Source organism: Anas platyrhynchos, chromosome 6 (genome assembly GCF_047663525.1).
Source record: "Anas platyrhynchos isolate ZD024472 breed Pekin duck chromosome 6, IASCAAS_PekinDuck_T2T, whole genome shotgun sequence".
NCBI lineage: Eukaryota > Metazoa > Chordata > Aves > Anseriformes > Anatidae > Anas > Anas platyrhynchos.
This window is the reverse complement of record NC_092592.1, coordinates 4,422,704-4,437,252: the sequence shown is the minus strand read 5'-3', so window position 1 is coordinate 4,437,252 and position 14,549 is coordinate 4,422,704. Positions and strand designations below refer to the sequence as shown.

General features: G+C 43.7%; 1 protein-coding gene across 5 annotated transcripts in view; it reads left to right on the top strand.

Moving 5' to 3' along the window:
• Positions 1-9,112, top strand: part of A1CF (APOBEC1 complementation factor) — a 28,682-nt gene extending 19,570 nt beyond the window's left edge. For 3 of the 5 annotated variants that reach the window (XM_038181487.2, XM_005017317.6, XM_038181485.2), the window contains 4 exons: positions 799-1,007; positions 3,569-3,705; positions 4,369-4,502; positions 6,779-9,112. In XM_038181487.2, the coding sequence (XP_038037415.1) occupies positions 799-1,007; positions 3,569-3,705; positions 4,369-4,502; positions 6,779-6,930 (632 nt within the window). In that variant the 3' untranslated portion in view covers positions 6,931-9,112. Of the gene's footprint in view, positions 1-798; positions 1,008-3,568; positions 3,706-4,368; positions 4,513-6,778 lie in introns of all 5 variants that reach the window. The other 2 variants (XM_038181486.2, XM_072040281.1) reach the window with 2 other exon arrangements.
• Positions 9,113-14,549: the final 5,437 nt, after the last annotated feature.

Below are 14,549 nucleotides of genomic sequence, written 5' to 3'. Positions count from 1 at the left end.
TCCCAGGGAGGTCACATTGTGCTAAAGCTGAGTGGGGAACCAGAACTGAAACCAAGAAAGCCATTAATTTTGTGCTTTGGGAGACAGACTCTTTTTTTTTTTTTTTTTTTTTTTAATAATAATGTAATAATAAGAAACCTATGAAAATAGAGAGTATTTCTGATGGTTGCTGAGGTTCTGCCTATGACCCCAGGTGTCTGCAACTGGTACTGAATCAAATCCCTGTATTCAGGTACCCCTCCCTCCCCCCCCCCCCCAATTAAATATCATTGCAGACAGCATTTGGTATCTGCAGAAGTAAGTTTGGGGACTACCAGAAAAATAAATGCATGTGCTCATTGGGCTCCTTGAACAAAAATGAAAATGTAATAGGGGCTGAAAATTTGACTTTGGTTCATATAAGTGAGGGGCTGTATAAACATAGAAACAGTTCCTCATGAAACTCTTATTATGCTGGTGAGTGGCAAGTGACATCAGCTGTCCCTTCTCCAACTTCTGTCTACAAATCTGGTTAGAAAGGTGTTATAAAATTCAAACTGGCTTGTCTATGAGCTCAATGGAAAGTTACACCTCAACTGTCAGCACAGAGCAGAGGAGATGGAAATGGGGTCAGACAGAAGCAGGGGTACCCCTATAACTTCGCACCTCCAAGTGTGCAAGCCCAGCAACAGGCTATGGGGGGCTCCTGCCTACCTCCTTCCCAAACTCAGTCAGTGGGGCTAACTTTTCCATTTCAGGGACAATCAGGGTAATTTTTCCGGTGATTTGATTCAGTTTAATGCCTTCTTACATTCCTAGAAATTTACATGAATGTACCTGTAGGGGCTGCGGGAGTTAGAGGACTGGGAGGTCGCGGCTACCTGGCGTACACAGGCCTGGGGCGTGGATACCAGCTCAAAGGAGAAAAGAGGGGAGAGGATAAACTCTACGACCTCTTGCCAGGAATGGAACTCACACCGATGAATCACGTCACACTAAAGCCCCAAGGGATCAAACTTGCTCCTCAGGTAGGTGTGTGCGAAGAATGGTCAATGTGTTGGCCAGGGTTTGCCTTTGCTCAAAATGCTTTCAGAAAAACAGCCCTTGCGTGAATTTAAACTGGTGATTGATAGCTACATCTATTCATAACTCTCGGAATACATTTAAACAAGAAAACACTTGTTAGTTGCATCCTGCAGTGCCGTCCACCTTGCTGGAGAACAGCACTCATTCTCCTTCAAGGGAGAATTTTCATAAACTTCCATGAGTGGAAGATGAAATCCAGCTATGACTACCCCGCCACAAAAGCACTGAGGAGTAAAGAAATTAAGAAATTTTCACCCTAGGAACTATTTCACATAACTAGAAAAACAGCAACTTCGCCAGGAAAGAGAAAAAAAAAAAAAAAAAAAAAAAAGGAAAAAAGAATCATCTGTATTGCAAAAGGGCCATGGCATTGCACAGAGCTTTGCTGCCTCGATGTGATTGCTCCAATGCAGTAAAAAAAGGAAAACAATGCGGAGCACATTATCTGGGTGGACCCATTTGTGGCAGCTTGTGCTGTCTCCCCTGATGCCGACATATGCCACAGTCCTTGCAGGAGATCAGGGTTTGTGTGATGCTGAGAACCGAAATCCTGAACCACCGATGTACATCCTAAATGGAATGGGAAAAGAGGAGTTGATGGACTGCACAGCCCAGCCAAATGCAACAGCTCTGGTTGCACAAGGAAGCTTTGACGTGCTTGTGCATGCAGGACTGGGATCCAGACAGCTAGCTGGGGACAGGGCAGAACAAATTCCTTGAGTTTCAGAGGTCACTCTCCTACAGCAACTCCTTTCCCCTTGAATCATCCAAAGTAATGTTAGAAGTTAATTTCACTCAGATTTCAGAAACACACCTCTGTCTAGTAAAAAAAATTGTTGCAGTATTCCATTTGCTAAATGTCTCCCAAAGCATCCTTTTCTCCCCAGAAACCTGGAGTTTTTTCTCCCCCTGCAAAGTTTCTCTGTCTCCATGTTATCCAAGAGGGGTGAAATGGTCCAGGCTGACTTAGGGCAGGTGCAGTTCAGGGTTTTTGCTCTCCCGACATCTTTGTGATGAACCCCCATGGCAGGATCAATGTGTGGCAGGCCATGCAGCAATAATTTTTGGAGCACATCTTCCCCCCAGCTGAGTTGCCTAATTCCCTCACTGCCACTGTCTCATAATAATGCTTCTTACACAGCCATGGCTTGCTTTAGGAAGGTCTCATTAATACCTGTGCCAAATCAGTCAGCCTCTCCTGCCCACTGCACACTGCAACAGCACCTGTGAAGGATGGACCCTCCTAACTTCCTTCCTGCTGCCTAGCTGGGGTACTTGGTTTTCATGAATAGATGTTGCTCATCGAATATTTAAATGGTGATGTTACATCTCAAAAGCACCATCCTTACGCAGTCTTTGGGACAGCAGGGGACAGCTGTCACCATGGTCAAGAAATCTGATGAACTAGGGTGTGCGTACTACAGAGTAGTAAACTTTAGATCTGTAGTTATCAAATGAAAGGCAGCAGTGAAATAAAATAATTTTAAGGTGGACTGCAGAAAGCCTCAGGCTGTGGGTACCCAGGGGTCTCGGCTCCAACCTGGCAAGACCAACGTCACAGCTACAGCAAGTCGCTTGGGGTCATTCCAAACAGAACATTTTTGTCTTGTGTTCAACTTCAGGATGCCAAATTGCCTTACTGTGTCACTGAAATGCAAATTGTTATGGCACTGAAAAATACCTGGGGAGACCGCAACTGCTGCTCAGTAGGAAAAACCCCAAGCCCCAACAATTTCTAAGTTGAGCATCAAACCTGATGGAGTTATTTAGAAAAAACAAATGGTCCAAGCACTACTGGTGGGGATGCACAGGAGCACCACACTATATCAAACCCATCTGGGACAGCAGATAGCCCCTGGGTTTAGAAAAGAAAGAAAAAGAAAAAGCAAGAGCATTTCCAGACAGTGATTCCCAATTACTGTGGAATAAGCTGTGCTAAGGCCAAGGGCAATGTGGTCCAGCATTTCTCTTTCAAACTAGGAGCAGAAATTGCCTATTGAAGCCTGAATAATTAATTGGAAAGAGAAACAGCCTCTTTTCCTTCCTTTTTTTTTTTTTTTTTAAGACTGGGCTTTTTATGTACTATATCCCACCAAGGGAGGGAGGCACCAGAGCTGCGAAGATGAATGGAACCATAATGCTTTAAGGGGGTTAAAAAGACGTGCACAGATAGAGTTTCTGTGGAGAATTCAGAGAAGGCCATGCCAATAATGAAATGAAACAGCTAATCAGCAAAACAAAGACATCCCATTTAATGAGGTGGTAATTAGCTTCAGGAATTAAATGCATTTTTAAGGTATATAACATTTAGATGAATCTTATATCTCAAGGTGAGCTTTACTATCCTGTCTGCCATTTATTTTCTCACGAAGGCTTGAGGAAGCTGCCACTACACTTCTAAAAATTCTTTGGAGGGGAGGAAGCAGAGCAATGCAGGGGCTGGAGCTGGGGAAGAAGGCTACATGCAACAATTAACCCGAGCAAATCCCTTCTTCCCTCCTAGATCTTAGAAGAAATCTGCCAGAAAAACAACTGGGGACAGCCTGTTTACCAGCTCCACTCTGCAATTGGCCAAGACCAAAGACAGCTCTTCCTATACAAAATCACCATCCCCGCCCTCGCCAGCCAGAACCCCACCATGTATGTAACTATTCAAGTTTCTCTGGGTTTTAGGATTTTTTTAAAGTGGATTTTGTCTAGCATCTCTCTTCAGAATACAACACAGGTCTCTATTTACAGGTTTTTGAGACATTAGAGAGAAAATCATCCATAAATAAATTAAAAAAAAAAAAAAAGACCAACAGTGATGTCTGCTGTGCTTGGCACTCTGTGTTCAGTGGTGTAAAAACTGCAGAAAGCCAGAAATAAGTAGGCAAAGGGGTGCTTTTTAGTAAGAAAATAAAACATACAATATTTCATGTAGGAAAAAGAAAAGCAGCTTGTAGGAACATGCTGCTAATTAGGCTCCAGGTATGATCCTAAACACTTCTGATCTGAAATATTTTTGTGGTGTATTTTAATGAGAAAGACTGAAGCAGGCTTTCTTTTGGACTGAAAACGGACAACATGCTCTGAAAACATGTAGTGGCCGAAATGTGACCCAGGGCCGATAATCTCAGCAAAGATACCAGACTGCTAAAAGTATTAGTGTTGATGCATCAGCACAGTAAAATGATGTTTCTATTTGATGTGTGGGATTATGCCAACTATGGCTAGATCAGAAGGTTTTGCAGGAAAGGCCTAGAGAGGAAAACAAAACAAAACAAAACAAAACAAAAAGCTATTATGTTGCTGTGTTCACAGACATCCCTTCACACCTCCCAAGCTCAGCGCCTTTATTGATGAAGCCAAAACCTATGCAGCAGAATACACCCTGCAGACACTGGGGGTTCCCACGGAGGGAACAGAGGTGCCTCCTGCTGCGCCAGCTTTTCCAGGTATGTGAAGGTCTGTACAGCAAAGGCCTCCTGCAGTATTATTTTTCCAACATGCTTCCTCACAGGTTAGTCCAGAACTAGCCTGTTCGTGGTCACTGAGGATAGACCTGACTGTGCTCCAGTTCACAGATGCCTCCCTTTAACTGGGAGCCCCCAGTAGGACCCAGACCCAGATGTGGTCTCCCCAGAGCCAGAGCTGGAATGGGTCCCCTTCCTGCTGTCCCCTTGCCAGTGCCACACAGGATGGGTTCGGTCCTCCTTACTGCAAGGATCCCTCCTCTTGAGCCAACCCCTTGGATTTCATCTGCCAAAGGAACGATGTGAATGTGACAGCCAGGATCCGATCCCAGCTCTCTCCCACCCCTGCTGGAAGACTAATGTTTCCAGTTCTTGAGTTCATTCCCAACAGCTCTTGTAACTACCAAAAGAGCTTGGGAAATCATGGAAAACATAAGCCAGGAGCTGTAATCCAGCTTGCAGGCATTACATTTACTGTGCTCCCCAGCATGACGGTGATTCTGATGTAGTGGGAACAACTTATGCCAAACTGCACATGAGGAATGCATTAGTCAGTACTACTGAATTGTTTGGAGTGTCTCAAGGATGGATTTAAAAATAAAAAATAAAAATCTATCCGGCTTCCTGCCACAGGAGTCCGCAAAAGCCACAGAAAAATCAATTTGTCTGGGTTTGTGCAGGCTTCCGCAGTGTGGAAACCAAATGGGCTCTTTATTGAATCCAGTCCCCACTTACTGCTTAATTATAATCTCTCCTTTTTCTTTCATCCACCCTTATTTATTTATCTTGGAAATGCAACAAATAGACATACATTAAAATTACTGCCAGCAGCACACACCGGTGCTCAGTCCACACTCACTGAAGTCCAGCACAGCCCAGGCCATGCCCAGGTAGCAGCTTATTTCTCTTATGATGATGCTGAACATGGTTAAAATGACAAATTTCTCAATTCCTAGTTGAAATGTTGCACCTCATTTTGCTGATGCAAGAAAGACACTTTGAGCGACCACAATATTCATGTTCCCATGAATTTCTCATGTTTTCTCCCAAGCTAACACCTTCCATGAGGGAACGTAGTCTTGGTGATGCCCAATATCATAGAATAATAGAATCACAGAATCATTAAAGTAGAAAAAGACCTCCAAGATCATCCGTTCCAACCATCCCCCTACCACCAGTGTCACCCACTAAACCATGTCCCCAGGCACATCCAACCTTTCCTTGAACACCCCTAGGGACAGTGACTCCACCACCTCCCTAGGCAATCCATTCCAATGCCTGACCACTTTTTCTGAGAATTCATTTCTCCTAACTTCCAACCTGAAGTATCTCCAGGCCCTGCCCCAATGGGACTTGGATCTGACTGACCTTGAGCCAATCCCACTGCCAGCTGGTTGGTTGGAGAGTTTGAATCCTGGGAGATGTAGTTTGGAAGCAGTGACAGGTTCAGTAGAGCCGATGGGCATCTTGTCTACTCTTCCCACATTTGGGCTTCATCTTAATTCTTGATCCTTTCATAACAACAACATACTGTGGTCTGTTTGACAAGCTGCTACACTCTCCTTTCAGACAAACCAGCCCCAAATGATGTTTGTTTTCCCAGTGATTCATTTTAAATCAGCATAGCTAACATTTTCCCATGGAAAATTTTGAAGTGTTGAAACCACATATCCCATTAGAATCTGATGGGGAAAAAAAAATCCAGTTTGCTAAATATTTTTCCCAATATTGCATAGAGAGAATTCCCCTCCTCTCTAACATGTCTGTCCTGAGTTGCATGCATTTTGACCATAAAGGATGTCACAGACATGTTTTCTCCCAGCTGTACAAATGTGTTCTCTATGAAGCAAAACATGCCCAGATTTTCTATGCAGTACTTCATTTTCTTGCCCTCCTTTGTCATGTGTGGGAGTCCATGTAAAGAGCACTGTTACCAGCCTCTCATCTCAGAGATATTTGAAGCTTAAGGAAAAATATTCAACAAAGAGCGTATTTTTTTAGGCAATGTGTTTAACAAATAATAGGTGAGAAAATGCATTAATTTTCCAGCTGCAGTTGTCAAGTTTGTTACCTTTAACGAGGAGGAAAAACATGCCAGGAATGATTTATTTAATCTAATCAGATTGTTCCAGTCTTCCCATTGACAAACGACATGATTGCCATTGACAATGAAGTCTTCCCATCAAAAAATGTCAGGCAATGGTAGCTTTTGAATGTCTTTCCTTTAATCTCCATCTCTTATCTCTTTTCCCCTGCAGGATACACCATTGCTAATGCTGCTGCAACAGTCACAGCCACTCACCTCAAACAAGCAGTGACAATGGGACAAGATTTGACGACATATGCCACATATGAAGCCTACCCTGCCTTTGCAGTAGCTGCACGCAGTGATGGTTATGGAGCGTTCTAATTCTGTCTTTATAAAATAGTTTCCTTAAATCAAGCACAGGTAGAAAAATTCTCTGTCTGGTAATTCTTACACCCTCATGATTTTAAAATAATCTGTTGACTAAAGTTAGATGTTAGCTGGCGTTTCATTCTTTTAGTTCTTTAGTTTCATATCAGGACATTAGGGAGAAAAGAGAAATGAAAAAAATAAATGGCTCAAAATCAGATTTTCACACTAGAAAGCAAAATCTCAGCCTCAAAAATGAGTGGTTCTGAGGTGTGTGTATATGTATTTATATATATTTACGTATAGATATGTATACATATATACATACATACACACACCATTGTGTTGTGTTTACAAGCAACAACCCATGCTGAAAACAGCAGGAGCTCTCTTCCATTCACCCCAAGTTTTTAGCCAGGCAGACCCCAGAATTTCTCCAGACAAGCAGAAAACAGCCAATGAAAAAAGCCATTGATCAAAAATGTGTCTGCCCAGCCTACTAAGCTAGTCTACATGCTTTTTAGTGCTGATTGTATTTTAAAGCAGGACGTTAGTATTCAGCAAAGTCTTGCCTCTCACTTTGCTACTTCTAAGCCATACCTACAAGTCACAAAACCACAAACAATGTCTTTTTTAACACCTCCCATCTAATGGCATACTCAGTGCAATAGTCCAAAACCTTTTGGACTGTTAAGGCTGATCAGAAAAGCCCTATATATTCAGGCCAATTCTTTTCTTCATTAGACCACAAGAGTTCAGTTATTACCTAGTAACAACGGACACCTCTACAGGAACAAAATGATATAGAAGTAAACTTTTCAGCAGGATGGAAAGAGCCCTGCCTGGCTAATAACGCTGCTTTACACAGCAAGTGAGGGTGCTGGCTGCTATGACTCTTGCAAAAGTTAATTTAGAGTAGAGTTCTCTGGGGTAATTAATGTACATCAGTAGTACATAGTACACGTAACTCTCATTTTGGAGAGCACCAGCTGCTGGTGGCCAGTGTGTGCATGTGCTCTGAGGATGCTGAGAGTGCCCCTTGGTTTACAGCAGGAGGGAAGTATCCCTTTATTTTAGCCATCAGACTGAGGAAGGAGTAACGATGCTCTAGAGATACAGGAGAAAGGTGGTCTTATATAACTATAGTGTATGTTTTAGTCCTATAGACTACACAGGCTAAGATGACTTGAATCAGCTCAGCCTAGGTCACAAAAGCCCATTTTGGAGGTTAACCAGGAGAATTTACAACCTGTAACAAGCTTCTTCCTTGAAATCAGGGCAGCAACCTCCCCACCAGGGTGCAGAACTCATCCAGGCTAGGTTGGTGATGCCCATCAATTCCAACATATATGGCCCCAAATTTGTCATCTGGTCTAGATGATGTAATGTGGCACCATGCGAGCCGTTCTGCTGTTTCAAGTGGAACTTTTTCCTGTATCCCAATAGCTGTACCAACTACGATGGTCTGTGACAAGGTGTTGACAAGCAGGAGCCAAGTGTTTTGGATTCTCATACTTCGGCTGACTTGATTTTGCTTAGGAATGGAACAAACACATATAAGCTGTATAGTTTGTGGAACTATTAGACTATTTCTATTTATAAAGTAGTTCATTAGAGTGATCCAAAAGGTATTATGGTCCTCTGTGATTGCTGTTCAGCACACTCTGATTTGCAGAAAATGACAACCCTTTTCACAGAGGTCAAAATAACCAAGAGTGTTATTGGTATTGTGGCTTTATTTTCTTTTCTGTCTAGGTGTTTTTTGTTTGAGAAAACTGCCAATGAATAATACGTCTCTCTAAGAAAACATTACTACCATTGGCAGAAGACATTTCTCACTTTCCATGTTCAGTAACTGTAGTCTTCTTTTTCAGCTATTTATATGAAGTTCAGAAAGATGTCAAAGAAAAGGGCAAGAAACAGTATTAAAAAGTATGTGCATGAAGCACTTATTTTTGTACACTTAGTACAATATTTGTATAGAGTTTTAACACTATAAAGTGTAGCAAAAATCACACCATCCATTTACTGGAGGACAATCATTTATGTTTAGAGAATAAAGTAAAAATGGCATCTAAATCATCCATTGCAATGAAGTTATAACCTGATTTAAATTCTGTGAAGTGAGTCTGTAATTCTAGAATAATCAAAGGGCATTAACTGGACTTTGAAATATCATTAAAACTTTTTAAACCAACCTGAATGCCTCAGTCTTTTCTACCCTAAGTTTTATCTAAAAGGGTCATTCCATTCATGGTAAATAAGAGGACACTTTGTTCTGTAAGAATCGATCTGAGGTCATACAGACAAGGTCACATACTGCTTGGCAATGCCGAGAGTGTTTTCAACATGCACTTTGATGACACTTGGCATTTGCATGCAACAGAAATTAGGGTTATTCTTCTGCATGTTTACATCAAAAATCAAGGATCCTGCATCCACACCCAATACTAAGGGTGTAAGCCCTCAGCTCTGTTTTTGCACCTTTGGGATCTTTCTCCATAAGGATCCTGATCCCAAGAGATGGGTGAAAATCTGATACCTTGCTACTGACACCACATGGCATGCAAAAAAGACGTCCCTACCAAGCCAAAAGAAGGTTTCCTCAAAATAGTCTGACTTTTTTTTACAGACTTACAAAGAGGTGGGCCATGAACTAGGCCTTAGCAAGAACTACAGATCTTCCAGCTCTATTATTTCACCTCATTAGATTTTCCTTGATGCCATGCTTTCATTTTCTTTGAAATCAGGGCAATGACAGAATTCACTTTTATGTTTTTAATATTTCTGCTCCTGCTTCTTGGAGAACTGAGAGTCCCTCTTTCCTCTATAGTTGGCTGATCCATTTTGGAGAGCAAGAATGATTTTCAAGAAATCAAAAACCCACAACCCAAGTTAAAAATTTGTAAAGATGTAGATTCTGAATGGATAGAAAAACATAAATAAATAAATAAATAAATAAATAAATAAAAAGCAAAAAAAAAAAAAACAAACCTGTATCTGTCCTCCAAAAATAAGTCAAAGACATGATTGAGCCATAAGTGATGAAAAGAACGGTAAGAAATCAGCAGATAGCCATACATTAGTCCACTTTCAGGACAGAAGACATAAAACTTGCCTGTTCCTTTTCCCTTCTTCTACGCAGCCTTGGCCTGGAAGTCTCTACGGCACAGGTTCTTAATGCTCTCTGGCTTCCTCAGCAGTCTCCACCACACAGGTGGTGAGACGAAGCTGATCATCCAGTTCCAATCAAGCTCTGGCAGAAGTTTCAGCTGACTTCACTAAAGCTTTATGTCAAATTATAAAACAGGCCCCCTGCAGCTGGCCCAGCACTCGCTGAGCATCTGGGCCCTCTGACTGCCAGCTGGGGCGGCAGGAAGGAGACCAGAAGAGCCAGGCGAGCAGCAGGCCTTGTGTGCGAGGACAGCCATGCAGAGCGGTGAAGCACCAAGAAGGAATGCACCTGAGCAGAAGGAGATGTGTTGTGGGTGGAAGGAGAGCGCCAGGGGCAAAAGAGACACCAGTGCCCGAGGAACCTCTGGCGCCCAGCCCACGGACACACACAGGCAGTACCATTGGCACCGCAACAATGCAGGGAACAGGCCGGCCCCTCACACAGCCAGCGACAGGGGGCCTGGGCCTTACCCTAGGAGCAACGGTGACGTGGAGCGAAGGCGGGAGCATCAGGCAGACAGGTGCAGGGAGCAGAGGCGTGCCCATAGCCCGGAGCACAGTGTGGGACCCAGAAATGGCCATAAAACAGAGGGCAGCGTTGGACCCACACGTGACAATCAAGCTGACAGTGGCATGGGGCCGAGGCATGGAACTGGACGACCCCCTGGTTCGGCACCTTGGCCTGAGAACATTCTGGACCGAAGGCATCCCATTTGGGCAGTCTCAGGCAAGGACTGGCTTAGCCTTCTGCCCAACACCGTGGAGCCCACGGAGCTGGATCCACCAGGCATGGAGGAACGGATGGAAGTGGATCCACCTCTGCCGGGACAGGCCTGGGACTACTGCGGCATGTCTTTGTGCTCTGCCATCCGAGAGCACCAACAGCAGGGCAGGAGTGCCCAGCGAGCCCCCTACTTGTTGCTCAGGCTCCATCGCAAGCATTAGCTTGGAGCCTCCACACACCACAGACATCCCGCAGGCTTGCCTGCAGGATGTCCCGGCAATAAACAGCTCTTGCCAATTCTCAGGGATTGTGTGAGTGCTTCTTTTTTTTAGGGGGGGAATGGGATAAAGTTGCACCAGAGGAGGTTTAGGTTGGATGTTAGGAAGAACTTTTTTACCAAAAGGGTTGTTATGCATTAGAATGGGCTGCCCAGGGAAGCGGTTGAGTCACCATCTCTGGAGGTCTTGAAAAGATGTTTAGATGTAGAGCTTAGTGATATGGTTTAGTGGAGGTCAGAGGTTGGACTAGGTCTCTTCCAGCCTAGGTGATTCTGTGATCTGAGGTGCAATGTGAGACCTGAATGTCTCTGGGCATCAGAAGACTGCGCCATTGGAGCTCGTTAGACCCTGAAACATCCAATCTGGAAGGTCTCTCTCATGTCCCTTCCAGAAGCCTGTGGGTTAGAGTCTCCAGGGACTTTCAAGGGTATTTGAGTCTGCATGACTTCCTTTTCCCACCAGTCCTGCTAAAGCTCTCATAGACCATCCCATCTGAGCTCCACATACCTACCTGGATTTACCCTTTTTGGCAAAAACACTCTGAAGTGATGTCAGGCCAGGGACTAACTGTCAGGGGGTCAGCTTGGCTCTGGTGCTGCACATGGCACAAAGCAAAGGTGCCTCGTGGGATACTCCTTTCCCTCAAGGTGTAGAAGTTCTTACTGCCGTCAATCCTTGGCAGCTCTCAGCTGCCCCTTGTGAACTGCCTGTGGGGGCTTAGACAATCCCCATCTATGGACCCTCTCCTCTGGGGGTGTTTGGGGCATATTGCTGTCCCCCTGGAGACACTCTGCTTCCTTAAACACCTCTACGCACTCAGAGCCTTGTCCCAGCTCCCTGCAGACAGAAATCTTACATGGAACATGCAAACACCAGGCAACCATAGGATCAGACAGTCCAAAAGCCTGCATGAAATCCCAGAAATAGCAGAGAGATTCTCCCCTTTCTTCTCAGTGCCTTGGTTCAGATCTTAATTTAGTATCTCTTCTGCAGCACCAAATAGTGTCAGTATTTTTCGAGGGACAAGATGCTGTGCAGGAGGACAGTTGCAGTATAGTCAAGTTTTGCAATGCAGCCCTGCAAAGCAGCTCAGCAGAGCCAGGATCAGCCTGCAGATGCATGCATCTCCTGGATAGGTTTCTGAAGTTCATATTAATTTATATCCCATGATAAAAAGGTGGAGACTTTGCTTGCCTTTTGAGCACGTACGCAAGGCACAAATGGCTAGACATCGAAGGAGAACAGCTCTATCGAGGGAAGAGCAACTGTGATGAGTAATGCTAAATTTAACAACTGGCAAGTTGCCTAAATTCTTGAAAAATTTTATATGCTTTGGCCGTGTTCAGTGGAAAACTAGTTCTCATGTAAAACTGCACTGGCACCTAGCGGCTGCTGAATTCAATCACAGCACCCTTCTGAGCGGTGTGAAGATCGTCGGGAAGGGCCAGTTTTGCTGTATGTGAACAGCAGATGACAGCCACGAAACTGTTAAAGAGCAAACAATGCAAAGGACAGTGCAAAGGACAGCATTTCTCACACTGCAATATTCAGCACTGCTGACGTTTATGGGGAAAAAAAAAAAAAAAGGTTCCAAAAAACTCCCCAAAAAATTAAAAAAAAAAAAAAAAGTGTCCCCTGGTGGCATATAAATAAATAAATTTACCACAAGGAAGTTTATGGACCTGCTCTGGGACACAAGTGGGACTCTCCAGATACCCTACTTCTGGCTCTTGACACTTTTCCCATGAGAAACACCAGCTTTCAAAAAACTTTCTTTGAGGTGAACTACTGAAATTTTAGAGGGTAAACCTCACCCGTGAGAATTTTAACCACACTATTTAATTTTGCTTGGATAAGCGTGCTTTGTAGAAATACTACTAAAAAAATTAACAGTTAGTGTAATACAATAATGCAAACAAATTTATCTGAAACAATCAAATAAAATATCTTAGTGCTGCCTGGACTAAGGAAAAAAATAAAAATAAAAATAATAATAAAAAAAAAAAAAATTACATGATCCAGTCCTGTTTTAAGGTGTTGGAATGTGTTTTACTGTGTGTGGTCAAAGAAGAAAATGTGAGCAGAGTGAAGTGGGGAAAAGGTTTGCAAGAAATATTCTGATCATTTTGCAACTTGAGTGTCACAGCACTGAGTGCCCTGTGGCATGGCACAGCCCTGGAGCAGGGTCCTGTGCCACTGCCCCCGTCTCAGGGATGTTAACACTGCCAGCAGAGGGATTTTGCAGACAGGAGCAGGGCTGATGGACCAGCTGGGCACGTTATTTGAAAAGGACATTAACAGCATCTTTGGGGATTTAATTCCCAGTGTTGTTCTTCCAAAGCTCTCTCTTTCCTGTCTCAATATTGCAATTGCTTTGAGCTCCTCTGGATGGGAATCTCTGAGACTGATTGCAGATGGTTTAAAATGAATAATTCATTCTCTCCTACTGATTTTAAAGAGAGGCAAAATTATCTGACTGCTGATTCTCTGAAGAATTAAAGAGATCACATAATTAATACACATTGTTGGAGCTTATTAAATATTTACAACTGTTTACCCATAAGACACTACAAGAATGCTAAATCCGGATCTGTAAATGATACTTTTTTCTTCTCACAGCCCCAAATGTATTATTTCCAGAATTTGGAAAGGACTCAGGGACAGGGGTGTGATTCCTGCTTACTTCACCCCATGGCAGCGCTGATGGGAGGGACCTCAGGGGGGATCTGCCACCAGCACTGGGCCAAGGTGGTCATGGATTCATACAACCAGATCTGAAACCTGTAGGTGAGAAGGTCCTCCGCCTTCCTGGAGACTTTCCTGTCTAAAAAGTTACAGTTGATAGCTTTTGGGACCGTTCTTCTCTTCTTTCAGTGGTACTTTCTTTCTTTGGTTTGATGAACCCTCTGTTCCTATTTCCAATATGTTGGAGGGCACTATGAGCCTTTCTGGTGGCCCATCTGTAGGTGATCACAGCCCTCTCCAGGCTTCAGCTACAAGCCCTGGGCAGATCTTCATCCAGTCAGGGCTTGCCCACCTTGAGTCCTTCCAAGTGATAAAATGAAATGGGCTGAGATCTAGTCAGAGCTGCCTTACCCACAGCTTTAATTCTTAATTTGGTTCTTGCTGTTTTCCATTTGAATCATCTGCAATATAAACTTATTGCAATGAAATCCAGCCCCACTCTGGCTGGACATCAGTCACATCCCACTACCACCTGCAGGATCCCCTTCACCAAGAGCTCCTCCACAAAAATTTCATCCGGCATATGGCCCCAGTGTTCTCCCATAGCACCCTCCCATTGAAATCACCTTTGGTACATGTAAGCATCCTTAGTCTTTATCTTTTTGAGGTGTTCCAAGCTGATATATGATGGGGTAAAATGCCATCGGCTGCCCTTCATTGTGGTTGGAAGGAGCATAACACAAGGATTCAGGAGAGGCCAGTCAGCTCTGAGG